This window comes from Eschrichtius robustus, chromosome 3 (assembly GCF_028021215.1).
Source record: "Eschrichtius robustus isolate mEscRob2 chromosome 3, mEscRob2.pri, whole genome shotgun sequence".
NCBI classification, from domain to species: Eukaryota; Metazoa; Chordata; class Mammalia; order Artiodactyla; family Eschrichtiidae; genus Eschrichtius; species Eschrichtius robustus.
Window position 1 is genome coordinate 157,610,904 of NC_090826.1, and position 16,487 is coordinate 157,627,390.

The 16,487-nt window shown below is 48.7% G+C and overlaps 1 protein-coding gene and 1 pseudogene across 1 annotated transcript; both read right to left on the reverse strand.

Annotated features, from left to right (window-relative positions):
• Nucleotides 1-3,375: 3,375 nt before the first annotated feature.
• On the reverse strand, nt 3,376-5,246 carry LOC137761554 (GRB2-associated-binding protein 3 pseudogene; annotated as a pseudogene).
• A 7,120-nt stretch (nt 5,247-12,366) lies between these two features.
• IL10 (interleukin 10) lies at nt 12,367-16,142 on the reverse strand. The gene is made up of 5 exons (XM_068538481.1): nt 15,978-16,142; nt 15,085-15,144; nt 14,656-14,808; nt 13,543-13,608; nt 12,367-12,459 (listed from the first exon to the last, which is right to left on the reverse strand). The coding sequence occupies exons 1-5, from the start codon at nt 16,140-16,142 to the stop codon at nt 12,367-12,369; spliced, it is 537 nt and encodes a 178-aa protein (XP_068394582.1).
• Nucleotides 16,143-16,487: the final 345 nt, after the last annotated feature.

Consider the following 16,487-nt stretch of genomic DNA (forward strand, 5'->3'; position numbering starts at 1 on the left):
CAGGTCACTCTTTCAGGTTGTTTTTACAGCATCTCCTGCTCTGAATCATAAATATCTGGCTTCTCTGGGGCTTGGTTCCAAGCTCTCTTCTCTTGTCACTCTACACTCTTCCCCTTGGTGATTTTCTCCAGCCCCAGGATTTCATTTTCCACCTCTATAGCAATAACACCCAACCTACTGTGCTTTATCTCCAGACTACATCTCTCTGTCCAGCTGACCACTCTGGACATATTCACTCAAAGTCTCAGAGGCACCTCTAATTCAATGGGGCCAGTGTAGAGTGTACCTTCCCCTCCAAACTGGCTTCTTCTCTACCCAGTTGTTCAGGCCAGAAACCTGAGGTTCATTTTGGTCATCACCTGCCATCACCACTCTCATCTAAGTAGTTGCTGAATATCTGATCACTTGCACTTCTCTCAATTCCTATTTCTTACCACCTTAGTTCAGACTGCAATTTCCTCTTGTCTGGACTGCTAGCAAATGGTCCCTAAATATGTATTCAGAAAATACATATTTTCCTCTCTACTTAATAGCCTTCAATGGTTTCCCTTTGCTCTTTTTTTTTTTGTTTCCTCTCCTTATAAGACTTTTATTAATGCCAGACATGAAATAGTAAAAGCGTAGTGAATTGTTAAACATCTGCACGGTTGTGGATACAAACGTGGTTTGAACGGGGCCCGAGGAGGAGGCCTTGAGAGGGCGGAAGCCAGGCCTAAGGGGAGCCATCAGTCTCGACCCGGACCCAACGGCCACGACTCAGCTGCTGCTTGCTGCGTGGTGAAGTGGCCTGGGCACTGAGTCCCCAGGGTCACACCATGCGCTTGTAGCCAGGCTGTGTGCTGGGCCTCAGGGCTCCTCCCTCCCCAAGGAAAGCTTAACTCCCAACGTTCCTGGGCCTGTGGACTTGGGCTTGAGACCCTTTGGTCCCCCTTTCTGCATGAGAAAACCCCTGATCTGGAAGTATTTCCTAATGAAAGGAGACGGAAGGAAACGGAGCAAAAAGGAGCTACAGAAAATAATGCGAGATTAATTGCTGCACTGTCCTGTTGATTCCCAGATCTTCTAGAAAGGTGTACTCTGCGCAGTGTACAGACATGCCATGTGTACTTGACTTGGAGTGGTATCCGGGATCATTTCTGTTTAAAAAAAACAAAAATCCCTCAGACCCCATCAGAATCATAGCCCTCCATTACACGTGGATTACCTCTGCCGGAAAACAAGATTTGGCCGGCATCGTTGTGATTTACGGTGCCTTTCTCAGGAGCATATGCTGCCGTTAGCTCAAAACTACCTGTATTCTGTGTCCCTGAATCATTATGCCTTTGTGTAGCCATCCATTAGCAGTTTTATAAAAGCAAGACATAATCCCATACACCCTGGGAATCCCATACACCCAAGACATAATCCCACACGCCCTGGTGAAGTCATATTTTTTAAAATCCCTAATCACTTCCAAACAAGTCACACTGCTCAAGTGTCTATTGTTTCGTGCAGTAAGTATGTCCCTGGAAACGTTTTGTAGAAACAGATTTTTGTTTTTTGGTCAACTGGACGACATTTCACTGCCGACAAAATTTCAGCTGCCTTTACTATTCCAATCTATCCTCAATCTGCTGAGGTACTTGACACGTGGACGTACAGTTTTTCTGCACTGGCCTTTGTCAGGCAATCAGTGACCTAAACACAGGTGGCCCACACATAGGGAAGCCACCATCTATGGGAACTGGCAGTCCGTAGCCCTGGATTCCTGCCTGAGGCTCTGTGACTCCTTGCAAGTCACAGAAGGAAGAAGGCAGCTCCTTACAGGCTCTGGCCGTGGAGCAGGCCGTGGGCTCAGGGAGCCCTCTCGTGGCTCCATCCAGGCTCACTAAGGACTCTTAACTTAGTCAAAGCCCTTGGCAATTGCCCCCCGTCTTGCTCTGGGAAGAAAATGATGTCACCAGACCGTGCTGCTTTGAACATCAAAATTACTTCTTTTCTGGTCTGAAAAACCAAGATTTTGGCACTTACCTTTGGAGCAGTTCGAGACCCAAAAACCCTACAGCAAAGCCTACAGTTGTCCTGCCTAACCCTGGCTGCCGCAGACCTGCCCGCCTATGTGATCCATCCCCGTATATGAGACACCGTGGCCGAACAGTGGGCCAGAACCTGCCGACTACCCAGTTGTTCAGATTTGTCTTCTGGCTGCAGGTGCTCAGAAGGATCAGGTAGGGGCATTAAGTAAAACTCCGTGCCCAATCGAGCCTGTCGTCTGGGTCCCCTGAACCCCAGTGCCTCACGAAGGAAGGGGTGACAAGATGCCCTCACTGCATGGTGGGAACGTGTGCACGCTCCAGAGCTAGTCACCACTAAAGCAGAAGGGAAACATTAGCCAGGAAACCCGAGACTTGAAGTCACCGGTTTTTGGTTGGTTTGTTTGTTGTTGTTTTTTGGGTCATAACAATCACTCAGAAGCTTGAGTCCAGCACAGTGTGGCCAGGGATAGCTTTCCCCGGGGTGGCAAAGGTTCTTCTGCCAGCACTAGCCAGCTCATGGGACACACACGGCAAGGGGACCATGTGAACCAAGCATGGATTTCACACTGATTGTCGGGAGGTGTCTCTAATGGTAACTGCTGATTACGCTAGAGTGCCCCGTTTGGACACCACACAAAGAAACCCTGGCTCGACAGGCATACCTTTCAAGTGGAAAAGCACCTGCTCAAAATCCTATGAAAGGGAGAGGAGATGATGAGTCATCCCGTGTCTGCACGTGTTTCCCACGCGCCTCCGAAGTTACCCTAAGTGACTGAGGCAGCATTAGACGGTGGAAGGAGCCGGACTCGCTGTCTCACTCCATGAGTCATCCTGGGCCAAGCGTTCCCTTCTCTGGTTCTTGGTATTGTTTTCCTCGAAGTGGGAGCAGTGATCGCCGCCAAGCCTAGCTTCCGAGGTCTTTGAGTGGAAGAGATGAGACGGTGCGTGTGAAAGCATGCCGGGAAAAGGCCAACAGCAAAGGGACACCCGGCCACAGGCGGCTGCTTAAGCACAACGATGTCCCTAGAGCCAGCGGGGTCATCTGATATGCTCATGCCTGATCTCGGGACTCAGTGCTCCTGTCACTCGCATTGTCTTCCTGCCACCATCCCTAGGCTTGGTGTCTTGCACTGTGTCCTCAGGGGTGGGGACAAGATGGTGTCCAGGCGCGTCTCTCCTCGGATCATTCATGATTCCAGCAGAAGCACAGGACAGAGGTCGAGACTTCAGGCGCTGGAGTCAAAAGATGTCATCCCGTTGGCTCCAATCTGCACGTCAAAGGCTCCACTGGAGAAGATTTCTGACGCCTCTTTTGCTTTGGTGGCTCCCACCCTGCTGGGATGGAGCTGTCTACGTCCCGGCGCACCGGCCTGAGGCTCGGCAGGGGCGAGCGCGGCCGCTGACGAGGGCCGGCCCCCCTCAGAGCCCCTGCCCGCAGCCCAGCGCCGTCACGCTTTGGACTGCCTCTCGTCCGTCCACTCCTGCTTTGTGCTCTGCAGAGCTTGCGTCTTCTGCTCGTCCACTTGCACGTAGTCTACTCTCTGCTCCTCTGAGAAGAGGATTTTCTGCTGCACAGGGGCTGGTGACGCTGAGTTGAAGTCCAGGGCTAAATAATCCAGGCTGAATTTCCTCGTCCACGTCAGGGCTCCACTGCTCAGCAAGTTGGCTTCTCCGTGCTCCTCCATTTGCATGTAGCTTTGTTCCTCTTCTCTGGAAACAGAATTGGCAAAAAATCTTGCAGAATTAATACCATTTCTTTCTGGAGAGAGAAAGCTGGTTCGATTGCAAGGCACAGTGCGGGTTCTGGTGAGAGACGTGTGTTCCCAGATGGTGGAGAGGCTTTTCAGGTCCAGGGGAGGTGACCGTGGTTTCCTCTGAGGCTTGAGATCTCTATTCACGGGGGGAGGCTCCAGGTCCGCCGGGAGCTCAGGCAATGGGCTGGAGATGCTTCCTGAGCTCATTGGGATATAGTCGTCAGGGCTGCAGTGGGGTCCGAGAGCAGAGGCGATGGCCTGGGGGCCCATGGGCACGTAGCTGTCCTCAGTGCTGGTGGAAGCCGGAAGGGACATTGGGAAGAACCTGCACGGCAAATTTAAACTTAGCCGCTTATCTCGGTGTCTTAAAGATTGGCCTTCTACATCACCTTTCCAGGTTCTCATGTTATCTAAACCAGAGAGAGAGATTCTTCTCGGTACCACAGCGCCTTCTGGCTTCTTGATGCCACTGGGCCCACCGCACGGGAGCTGCTCCTCGTGGCGCCGTTCAGAGAGATGGCTCGGCTTAGGGGGGCGGGGAGGTGGCGTGTTGGACATAACATCTAGTCCTTTTACCCCATAGGGCAAGGAAGCTTGGTTTTGATCTCCCTGGACGGTGGAATTTAAGGAAGTTTCCAGCACTGGTAAAGAAAAGTGGTCCCTGGACGGGCCATTGACATCTCCTGTCCAGATCAGGGCAGCCTGGGGCCTCGTGGAAGGGGCCTCTGGAGAACTGTTCCCAGGGCGTGAGGGGCAGGCCAGGTTCCCGGAGGGCAGTGGCTGCGGGCCGTCCACAAAAATGTCGTCGAAGGACGCCTGTTCCAATGAGCGCTCCGAGTTTGACCAGCTGTCACATCTGGTGGGGAGACTGGCGTGGTGCAGTCTTCCCGTCTCGCAGTTGGACAGAATCAGATAATCAGGAAGGAAGAGAAACACTGACTCACTTCCGGTTTTCTCAGTGGCTACCGTACTAGTGCTCGGGTCATCTCTTGGCAGGGAGCTGACAGCAGGGGCGGTGTGAAGGGAGCTGGCGGCGGAGGGCTGCACGCAGAAAGGCGCGCGAGAGCCGCTCTCCACAGAATCTGCTATGTCATCCAGGTGGCCGAGGTTGCACACCTGACTGATGCTGTGCACCCACACCTGCATTTCCTCCTCCGTCTTGGCCACCAGATAGAACGTGCGAGATGCAGTCTTGACAACGAACACGAAATGGTTCTGGAATTCCTTACGAAGGAAGCCCGGGCCCGCGTGCTTCCAGACGGCGCACTCGCTGAGGTCGATGGCGCGGATGGGCTTGCGGGCGCGCTGGCTGCGGTAGTACTCCAGGACGTCGCGGTCGCCGCTCAGGCGGCCCCGCCTCAGCAGGAACCAGCGCCTGCGCCAGGAGTAGCGCTGCAGCTTCCTCTCTTCCTCTCCGGGGGGGGGGGGGGGGGGACTTGACGAGCCAGCCCGTGCACACGGCGTCGCCCGCGCTCATCGTGCCGCGCTTCCTCCGGCTAGGCCGGCGCCCGCGCTGGGCTCCCTTTGCTCTTAGGTTAAAGTCTAAAAATTTTAACCCTGCCCATTGCTTCAAGCTCATCTTAAATCTCATGCATGTTTTCCCTCTCTTGCTGTGCTTCACTTTTTATTTCCTTAAACAGTTTAAGTTCTGTCCTACTTCCAGGCCTCAGAACATGAGAGGGGATGGAGAGGTCAGAGGGTCCTGAAGAGGGCCCAGGGCCTGGCTATCAATACAAATTAGTATCAGTACAAATCTACCCTTGCTTCAGAGACACGCCCTCCCCCTGTTCTTTGCAGTTCTAAGGGGTCTTTAAATATGTGGCTCTCCGCTAAAGTTCTCATCACCTCCCTCTTTGTTGTCCAACTCCCACTCATCCTCCATATCTAGCTGAGTGTCACCTTCTCATGGAAGTCTCCCCCTAACCTTCAGTCTAGGTGAGTTGCTCTCTTAAAAGCTCCTACTTCTCATTTAGTAGATATCACAATTATAATAAAATTGTGTCGTTAACTTTGTAATGTCTATTTCCGCTCCTAGCTATGAAATCTGTGAAGGTAGAATCCATGTCTGCTTATTTACTGCTTTTTCTTCAGCGCCCGACATATTTACTGCTTATTTACAACATATTTACTGCTTATTTACTGCTTTTTCTTCAGCACTCAACATAGTACTTAGAGCATAGTAGGTTCTGAATGAATAAATGTACATCTCATAATGACTCTGATTTGAGGCAAAGTCCAGGGAGAAGCCAGTCTGCCTCTGTTTTTTTTAAATTTAATTATTTTATGTATTTATTTCTGGCTGCATTGGGTCTTCGTTGCTGCGCGCCGGCTTTCTCTAGTTGCAGCGAGCGGGGTCTACTCTTCATTGTGGCGCGCGGGCTTCTCATTGCCGTGGCTTCTCATTGCGGTGGCTTCTCTTGTTGTGGAGCACGGGCTCTAGGTTGCCTCTGTTTTTATTTGGATCTCATCCTCATTACATATGCAAGTAGAGATTATTCTGTAAGGAGACTGATTAGTTATTTATGTTGCATACTAACCTTATTTACTAACTCAGCCCTGGTGGAGACATATGATAGTATCCGGTTTGGGAAATGATATCCCCCTCCTCTATGTAATCCAGAAAGATGTCTTCAAATAGACATGACATTCCGGGTTGTATATGGGACAAATTCTAGGCTTTATTATACAATGGCTTCTTGATCGTGGAAAAAAAAGATATTTTTCTTGAATAATGGTAAGGGAAAAAGAAGGGTAGTAGGCTGTCTCATTTTTCAGGTTGTTAGCACATAAGCAACAATGATGGATAATGAACATGTATGAACAACGCTCAGTGTTGTAATCAAACAAAGCCTTCTACATAGTTAATCTAATCTATATTTAAGGTTATGTGCAACAATTATTGCTCTGAATGGAATTAGGCATTTATGTTAAGCAGTGGGTTGTAATTCATATGTATATTTTTAAAAAATCATCAAGCAAAGTATTTCTGAGACCAACTTCAGGCACTCAAAAAAATATCATTTCCCTTTTTCCCTCTCAAGTGCAGAGATGGTCCATTTTTGCTTTCCACTTAGAAATGGTGAGTAAGGAGGCAGAAGGTGTTATAATGAAAGTCCAGGTCTAGTGATTGGCACACAAGTTGTGTCCAGCTGTTTTTTTATGGTGTTAGCACTGATCTTACCATATGGTTCCACTTGAGCATTTTTCCAAATGTCTAAGGAATAGAGCTGCTTTAATTTTTTACTCTGTGCTTTATGTGTATTTATGCCTTTATTTCTTATGACAACAACACCTTGAAAGAATGATTACTCTCTCTATGTTATAGAGAATAGCAGAAGCAGGTGATATCTCAAGGTCATGTAGATTAGAGCCAAGGTTCGGCAGATTCCAGAGCCTGTACACCTCGTCCCTGTGCTGTGGAATAAGAGGTAATCTGTGTTACTTTCTCTCAGGTCTTTTATCTCCCCCAGATCCTCTCCAGCCAGAGTGTCAAGCTTCTGGAAGCTCAGTGCTCTGTGGCTGCTTAACCCTGCTTGGAGAGGGGAGTTGCTGATGACATGCAGATGACTGGGAAGCTGTTTGGAAAATGCCCAGTGCAGACCTTGTAGACACAGGAATATGTCCTGGAGGAGGGTCCAGGTGGGAATGGGTCTGGCTGACTGAAGGAATCTGATGCTGGAATTAGGAACTGTGGGCTTGAAGGGAACTTAGTGGTTTTAAAGCTTTTGATCACAAGGGACTGCAATTTTCCTCAGAGTCTATTTTAAGCTATTTTGGCTGGTTAAATTTTTTTAAGGAAAAAATTCCATTTTCTGATTTTGTTAATCAAAGATGTGATATATGACTACCAAGTAGAGCTTCCAATCAGCAAGAGGTAACCTGTTTTTCCATACAAAGTGGCTATTACTTCAGCCCAGTATGTAGCAGTTCTTTTTTTGAGCCTGTACAGACTTATGGGAGGTAGGGGTGACAAATGTATGGTTCTTACTAGGCTTTTTCGTATTTTAGAAATTATTCAAAAGCAATCCTCACCCTCCCCATGAATGCCTTCAAGAACCCACGTGAATGGCCCCAGTTGGAAACCATTGATCTAGACCTAGATCCTTACTTTATTATTGAGGAAACTGAGGGCATGTAAAATTTCCAAAGTCATCAAGTGAGTTAGTGCTTAAAAAGAGTATTGAATGGGACTTCCCTGGTGGCGCAGTGGTTAAGAATCCGCCTGCCAATGCAGGGGAGATGGGTTCGATCCCTGGTCCGGGAAGATCCCACATGCCGCAGAGCAACAAAACCTGTGCGCCACAACTACAGAGTCTGCGCTCTAGAGCCCGCGTGCCATAACTACTGAAGCCCACGCGCCTAGAGCCCGTGCTCTGCAAGAGAAGACACCGCAATGAGAAGCTCGTGCGCCACAAAGAAGAGTAGGCCCTGCTCGCCACAACTAGAGAAAGCCTGCGTGCAGCAACGAAGACCCAAGGCAGCCAAAAATAAATAAATGAATAAATAAATATATTTCTAAAAACCTAGCTGCTTTAAATAAATAAATAAGTAAAAAAATTTAAAAACTAGCTTCTTTTTTTTTAAAAAAAGATATGAATAATGGGACACATATCACCTGGGACCCACCAACCACTCAGAGACACAGAGTTGACAGGTTCATTCTGTAGCCGGTTCTGTAGCTTATGGAAGTCCAAAGATCTCCCTGCCATTTTAAATTCTGGGTATATGTTCTTATGCTCCAGCTCCTATTTCCTTGTAGTGCTATGTCTGATTTTCCTAATTCACCCTAGGCCTAGATCTGGTTCCCATGTTCCACAATTAAATACACTCACACAAGTGTTTTGAGGGGAAACATGCCATGGAATGGGCAGCTTCTGCCATCTGGCCAGTCCTCCTCTTTCCTCTTTCTTTCTGTCTCTGATCTCATTCCCTTCCTTCCAGATTGTGCCTCACTCCCAGGATGGAAGAACTCATTTGCTTTCTCTCTGTCTGATTCTGCCAGTGGTCAGATAGGGTAACCATTCTGTCATCATAGATTAGGGGAGCTCCTCTTACTGGTCCCACCCTCCTCACTTCAGCAACTGGGACCACAGACAGAAATTCTCTTTCTCCACTGACAACCAAACTCTGCTTGAGGGGACCGATGGACAAGGGAGGAAATGAGGTGGTTGCTCTTCTTAGAGAATAAAGATTTGAAAAAAAATCCGCATCCAAACCTCATCTGTACACTTCCTATCCAAAACACGTGTACACCTTCATACCTGACACTCCATTTGACTCTTATATGACATCTGGCTTATCAGTCAGCTCAGGGTGCCATAACAAAGTACCAGAGGCTGAGAGTCTTAAACAAGAGAAATTAATTTTCTCACAGTTCTAGAGGCTGGAAGTTCAAGATTAAGGTGCTGGCAAGGTAGGTTTCCTTCTGAAGCCTGTTCTTTTGGTGGGTACAGGTGGGTACAGACATCTTACTGTGTTCTCACGCAATCTCCCTTTTTGTGCTTGGGATGATGGGGGGAGGGGCAGGCGGGGGGAAAGAGAGAGAGAGCACACATGTGTGAGCTCTCTACGTCTCTCCTTATAAGGGCACTAATCCCATCATGAGTACCCCACCCTTATGACCTCATCTAATCCTAAGTACCTCCCAAAGGACCCATCTCCAAATACCATCACACTGGGGGTTAGGGCTTTAACATATGAATTTTGAGGAGACACATTCAGTCCATAACACTGGAGAAAGGGAAAGAAGTTTTGCTAGTTTTCCAGGTGAGACACTGAGGCTCAGAGAAGTAACTATATTAGACTGAACCTATAAGAGACAACTGAAGGAGGGCAGTGTCCATGATGCTGACCCATCCATGCACTCTGATGCCTACCCAAATCTTCCCCTTCTCCTCACCAATCAAGGAGTCTGATGTGCCAACCAGCTCAAAGCTATTTCTTCTGAATACTTAGAAGGGTGTAGTAGTTTTAAAAGATGTCCACAGATTCTTTGATACTCTTCCCTTCAGAAGGTGGAATCTAATTCCTCTCCCCTGGAATATGGGCTATCCTTATCAATGCCCTTCTAACAAATGGAATGTGGCAGAAGTGATGGTATGAGATTTCTGAGATTAGGTCTAAAAGATACCATGACTCCCCCCTTGCCCTGTCTCTTGGATCATTGGCTCAGGAAGACAGCTGCCATGTCGTGAAGACACTCAAGAAGCCATGCAGAGACGCTCATGTGGCAAGGAGCCAAGGCTACCTGCCAATGGCCAGTGAGGGACTGAGGTCTCCTGCCAACAGCCCTGTGAATGTGCCATCGTGGATGTGAATTGTCCAGTCCCAGTCGAGGCTTCAAATGATTGCCGCCCTGGCTGTCATTTTGACTACAGCCTCATTAGAGACCCTTGTTGCTCCAAGATTCCTGACTTAAAGAAACTGTGAGATAATAAACGTTTATGGTTTTAAGCTGCTAAATTTGCAGGGCAACAATAGATAATTGATACAAAGGGAAAGGCGTTTTATGCTGCTAGTCTCACTTGTCCCTTCTCCACATCACCCACATGGCCGAGCCCTATCAACATTTCTGAGCATCAGTTCCCTCTTACAGAAAATACCAATAAGATACCATATAGTATAACTGATACATTCATGCCTAGTACTGACTCGCTCAAAATAAGTGCTCAAGAAATTGTAGTTTTTGTCAGCATCTTGTCAGCTATGCGGCTTCTCCAGGTGAGTTTCTGTCTATTGGTTTCAGATGCCCACATCCCTCACGTGAGGTGCCAACCTCAAACCAAAGTCAATGTACATTGCCTGCCAGAGACCCCTAACCGCCTAAACCTTCCCGGCTGAGGGGCTCATGGCTTCTTCTCCATTTCAGTATAGAGAACTTTCCTCCCTCTCTCACTGTCTTCAGCTAGCCTCCATTCTTAACCCTAATCTTTCATCTCAGAATTTCAGCTTTGATGCTTCCCACTTCCTTCCTATGGTTGCTTTAACCGAAGTGAGTCAGGTCTTACTGAAAAACTGACCACAGCCACTCGGCTCCCACCCTTCCCCAGACCAGGGTTGCCTGGGCAGAGTGTGAGGGGGATCAGTGTTTACTCAGCCCATTCTTTCCCCTCTCCACCTCAAGTCATAGGGCTTTGAGTAGGGCTTCCCCAGCCACCATGCCCCGCCTAACAGACCGCAGTCAGCAGTCTATCTCACATTTGTCTGGCGGCTCAAGGAGAGAACAGAAATGCAGCAGCTTTAATCCTTGTGTAGCCTATCAAGTGGGCTCATTTGCTTATATTCCACTCTATTAGGTCCAACCTGTTGCCTCTGCTCAGCTCCAGGATTTGGTAGAAGATTTTAGGTGTGAATACTAATAACAGCCAACTGTGTGCACTAGGACCATCTCCTAGAGTCTGGAGACATGCAGCACTTTACCTTAATCCTCACAATAACACAGGCAAATTAATATTCACCCCTGGAACTTTGGAACTTGAAGGAGCAAACAACGATAACAAAAAAGAAGACAAACAAAAAAACCACCAAAACCTAAAACACACTGAAAAACTTCCTCTGCCTTACTTTTTAATTTTGGTATGTACAGAATCTCATCCTTAGCCTTGAAAATCAGCATGATCATGAAAGATGATTCTTTAAAGGACTGAGTTTAGGGGAAGAATATGGTGGTCTTTGCTACTGACTTTTGAAGGGGTAACAGCTTTTCCCTGATCAGATTTGCAGGTTTCCTGTTTTCTGGGAGAGGGTAGCTGGCTTTCTTTCTCTGGAATGTAGAATTCATTCATCTACTCTCTTCTATCTTGGAAACTTTGAGAGAATATTTTTAGCCAGACAGAAGCCAACTGACACCATAACATGATTTTAATAAGACCCATTTATTTATTCAAAATTAAAATCTGCTATGAAGACAGACAAACAATGTAACATTCCCAGAGGAATTGAATTGCTTCTAGTTCAGACTGAGTTCTATTAGAACCAATTTTAGGTTGTTATAAATAACAAGCCGGCCACAGCTTTCAAGAATGAAGTGGCCGGGGAATGAGGTCAGGGGAATCCCTCAGAGCCACTGGAATATTAATTGTCAAAGGGGCTCCCTAGTTTCTCTTCTTACGAGCATAAGAGTCTTTGTAACACTCCGGGAGCCCCAGGCCCAGGGACAAGAGAAATTAGAGGGAGATCAGGGAAAATAGCCCAACAGCTGTCAAGTGTGGTTAGGCTTGGAAATGAAGCTGCAGTTGACTCCACAAGGAACAAATTTTTTTCCTTATATAACTTACAATTTCTCTTAAAACACTCGAATACCATAGGGTATCACCCTATGGAAACAGCTTAAACACAGGTGAAAATAATAAATATTGAAAAAAAATGTATAATATTGGGCTTCTTTCTAAATATTTCACAGAGAAGCTCAGTAAATAAATAGAAATGGGAGCTGAGGTATCAGAGGTAATAAATATTCTAGGAGAGAGGTACAGTAGGGTTTTCCAGGGAGCTGGTTCTGCTCTCCCAGAACCCTGGATCAGATTTCGAAGATCTTCAGTTTATGCCCTAGAGTCTAGTAGAGTCGCCATCCTGGATGTTTTCTTCACTAGAATGCTTCAGTTTTTCATCTTTGTTGTCATGTAGGCTTCTATGTAGTTGATGAAGATGTCAAACTCACTCATGGCTTTGTAGACACCCTTCTCTTGGAGCTGTGTAGGGAGGTAAGAAATGTTTAGTGAAAACCCCATCTGAGCAAGTAAGTGGGTCCTCCGCTTGGATGGTCATGACCTGGGACCCAGAAGCTGTACCAGCTCCCTTGTGTTGGGAGATGAAGGACAGACCCTGGGGACCTGAAGATATGCCCCGCTGTCAGGAAAGGCTGTGCATTGGCCTGGACCACGGCCAGTAGGCAGCAAGAGGAACATTCACTTTTGCAAAGCACAGTCTTTCAAATGGTGCCTTTTCAACAATTTTAAAGGTCATGTGCTCACATGATGCTTATTCAAAATTTGATGAAAAGACATTAGAGGAACCACTTTGAAAGCAAGACATTGAGAGAAGGAGAGAAGGGAGCCTTTTTTGTGTTTATGTCCCCCCACCCCTGGATTGAGAAGGTCCAGCCCTGCTGCTCTGGCCTACTGTCGGGGGATTCATGCCCCCTGATGTTGGAACCCTGCCCAGTGTCTGTGTCCAGCCCATGAAGAGGACATAGGCCCCATGGCTTCTGGGAAATGTGGTAGAAGAATTCATGGACAGTTGGAAGAGTGAAACCCCACTTGGTTTGAGAGCTGACATTCTCAGGCACCTTGGGAGCTATGACTGGCAGGTGGAAAGAGAGGGGGACCAAGTCCACATAAGGGAGAACTCTGCTTCCTGCTCTGAGTTTGGGGGAGTTCAGGCTGCACCCCTGGGTGTGTTTGTAAGTGCACGTTCATGTGTCGGCTTCCTGCACGTGTGGCTTCAGACTTGATCCCCAACAAGCTACTTTCTGTTTCCTCTGTCACTCTCCCCAGCACCCAGCTCACTGTGTTCACAGCTGGCTGGCCAGCCCAACCCGCAGGCCTGCAAAGGCGGGGAGCAGTCATTTAGAAACCCCCCAAAACACTTCACAGAAAACAAACAGAACTGAGATGGCAGCTCCTCACTGGCTGAGGAGGTCACACCATTTTTCGGGTTCCCACACTCCCTCCGAGGGAAGTTCAGGGCCTGCTGAGCACCTGCCAACCTCAGCCCCTTGGGAGTGGGCAGAGGTCATGGTCCCCAGACCCTCCCTGCCAGCAGCCCAGGCTCACCTTATTGAAGACACTCTTCACCTGCTCCACTGCCTTGCTCTTGTTTTCACAGGGCAGAAATCGATGCTGTGGAAGGAAAGAGAAAGTGTGAACAACACTGGCGCCTGGGTCCTGGGTCCATTGTGCTTGGGGGACAACCCGGGAGCAGGAAGAGGCCAGACTCATCTTGGATGGCTACTCTCCACAGCTCCTGTGAGGACTATGGCCTACCTCCTCCTTCCCCACCAGACAGAGAAGAAACACAGCCCAGGCAGATTACTTGTGTTTCCCTAGGAGCTGCTCCCAGCTGCTTACAAGGCTGCATCAAACACCCAGGTTTTGGAGGTTCCTTCCCTGGCACGTCCCAGTGCCGAGCAGAGCCTGAGCCAGCCCTTCTGTCCTTTCCTGCTTTTGTCCTGTCCCTCTCCTTCAGTCCCAGCCCCGAGGACCATTTCTAAGTGTCCGAGGAGCAGAGACACAGTCTCAGCCCTGTCGGCCAAACCCGTTGCATGGTCCTCTTCTACAAATACAGCCCAAATGATTTCTCAACACCAGTGAGGGAAAAAAGGAAACCAGTGGTGAGGGTATCATTTCAGTTGGAGAAATAAATGATCCTGGGGGATTATTCACAGACAGTAGCTTGGGGCCGAGTAGCCCCCTGGCCCCTCTAAAATGCCAGAGAAAATCCTGTCAGTCATTTGGACTCCACTTGAAGTTCTGCTCTCAAAAGGTTAAGAAGAGGAGGGAAGTGGAGTTTCCTCTCCCGGGACCCTTACCTCTGGCCCCTCCTGCGGGGCCCAGGTCCTAGGTCCCCAAGGACGAGGGAGCCCTGACTGAAGCTCTGGGCCCCTTTCATGTAGAGAGAGGGGAATAGCTAATAACCCACAAATGACTCACAAATAACAGGAAAGCTATTGCAAACCTTCACATGTAAATGCCTAGCAGCCACCCCACCCCCTGCTCAGAGAGAAATGAGCAAGTGATGCGACTTCGGCGCCTGGCCGGAGGGAGAGGGCGCCTGCCGGCCTGTGTCTTTGTGTCTCCGGGTGGGAACCGGGTTTGGGGAGGAGGTTTCCGGAAGACCCCAGAGGAGAGAGAGCCGCCTGCAAGGGAAAGAGCTGGCCTGCTACTCACACAGCGCCTCAGCCTCAGCCTGAGGGTCTTCAGCTTCTCCCCCAGGGAGTTCACGTGCTCCTTGATGTTGGGGCCATGGTTCTCAGCCTGTGGCATCACCTCCTCCAGGTAAAACTGGATCATCTCCGACAAGGCTTGGCAACCCAGGTAACCCTAAGGGCGGAAGCCAGGGTGGGTGGTGACCCGGGAGGAAGAGCTACTGCTTGAGAGGACGGCTTTGTCCCCGGGGACCTTCTTAAGTGGCCACCTCCCCCCAGGACCAAGCCCTTGGTAACAAGCCCCCTCCAGCTACTGGCTATGTGCTGAGTTAAGATCTTCCCACTTCTCCTTTTCAAAGCGAGGGAAGCGGACCCAGCTCCTTGCAGGCAAGAAGCAGAGCCGCCCTTAGTCATGCTGCACACCGCACCCCCGTCCCCACCCAGCCCTCACCTTAAAGTCCTCCAGCAGAGACTGGCTCAACAACGAGTTGTCCAGCTGGTCATTCATTTGCTGCAAGAAGAACACAAGGAGGATGAACCCAAGGTTTGGGGAAATACTGAAAATGACTGTTTTTCTCATGCCCTTTTATTTATAGAGTTTTTGATTTTTTAATCAATGCAGACCTGGCCCCAAAATGGAAAAGAGAGCTTTCAAAACAGGACATTCAATGGTGCTGGAACTCTTAGTTAAATCAAGTCCTTCCCCCTGGGATCAAGTTCTTTAAAAAATCTGGCTGATTTTGAAGGCAAGGCAGAAGCTTGCCTGGGTCCTGCTCTTTCTGCAAAACTGTGTCACATGTGCAAGGGCCCCCATACCAACCCCTTGGAGCCCTTTGCTTTTCTGTCTACCCGCTGCCGACATCCAGCTGCAGCGCTGAAAATTCTCTGGGAGTGGGAACCATCTCCTAATGCAGGTTTCCCCCTGTATGGTGCTACCCCAAACCATCAGTCTTTCAGGTTCTGGAAGCCCTCTAAGCTGAGGCAACTTATGTTTCCTGCCACAGGGTATGGGGAACATCTTCACCTCCAATCAGACCCTTCGCGATCTCTCCCAGCCTATGAAGTATTGAGCTCCAGAGAATTCTTATACAAATTTCCGAGCATAGGAGAGATGGGAGAGATACCTTTTTGAAGGGAGCTTTTCCTGCACAATTTGCTGCAGCACCAGGGCTTAGACTGACTCACTGAACCCACAGCTTGACCAAGGACTCTTAAGAATTTCAGTTTGGGGGGAATGGGTGTTGGGGGTGGAGGTGAATGAAAAGGAGGTTTTATAAGCTCCGGCAGAATGCCTTGTCAGGCAGTCCCAGGGAGGAAGGAAGGACAGGAGGGCATCATACTCACAAAGAAAGTCTTCACGTTGCTGAAGGCAGCTCGGAGCTCCCGGAGCATGTGGGGCAGGCTGTCTGGGAAGTGGATGCAGCTGTCCTTAGACTGGGTGCCCTGGTGTTGGCTGGCTGCCACCCCGGCCAGGAAGATCAGGCAACAGAGCAGTGCTGAGCTGGGCATTGTGGAGTTCTGCCTTCTTCGTTCAGTTGGGCTTGTGGTTTGGTTTTGCAAGAGCAAGCCCCTGTTGTGTAGACCTTCACCTACTGTGTCCCCCTTTTATATTGTGGGGCCTCGCCATTCATAAAAAGCCACAGTGTCACAGATTTCCTGGCAAAAGTTTCTTCTGATTAAAGCCCCTCCCTTCCCTAGACCTCTCCAACTTTGCATTCGTTGAAACTCTTACTCAAAGTTTTAAATTTTGCATCGTAAGCAAAAGAGATGGTTGAAAAATGAACTTCTGCATATGGCTATTTTTAGGAGAAGCTACCTCTCTCTCCCTTTTAAAATAATTTTTCAGCTTCTCTT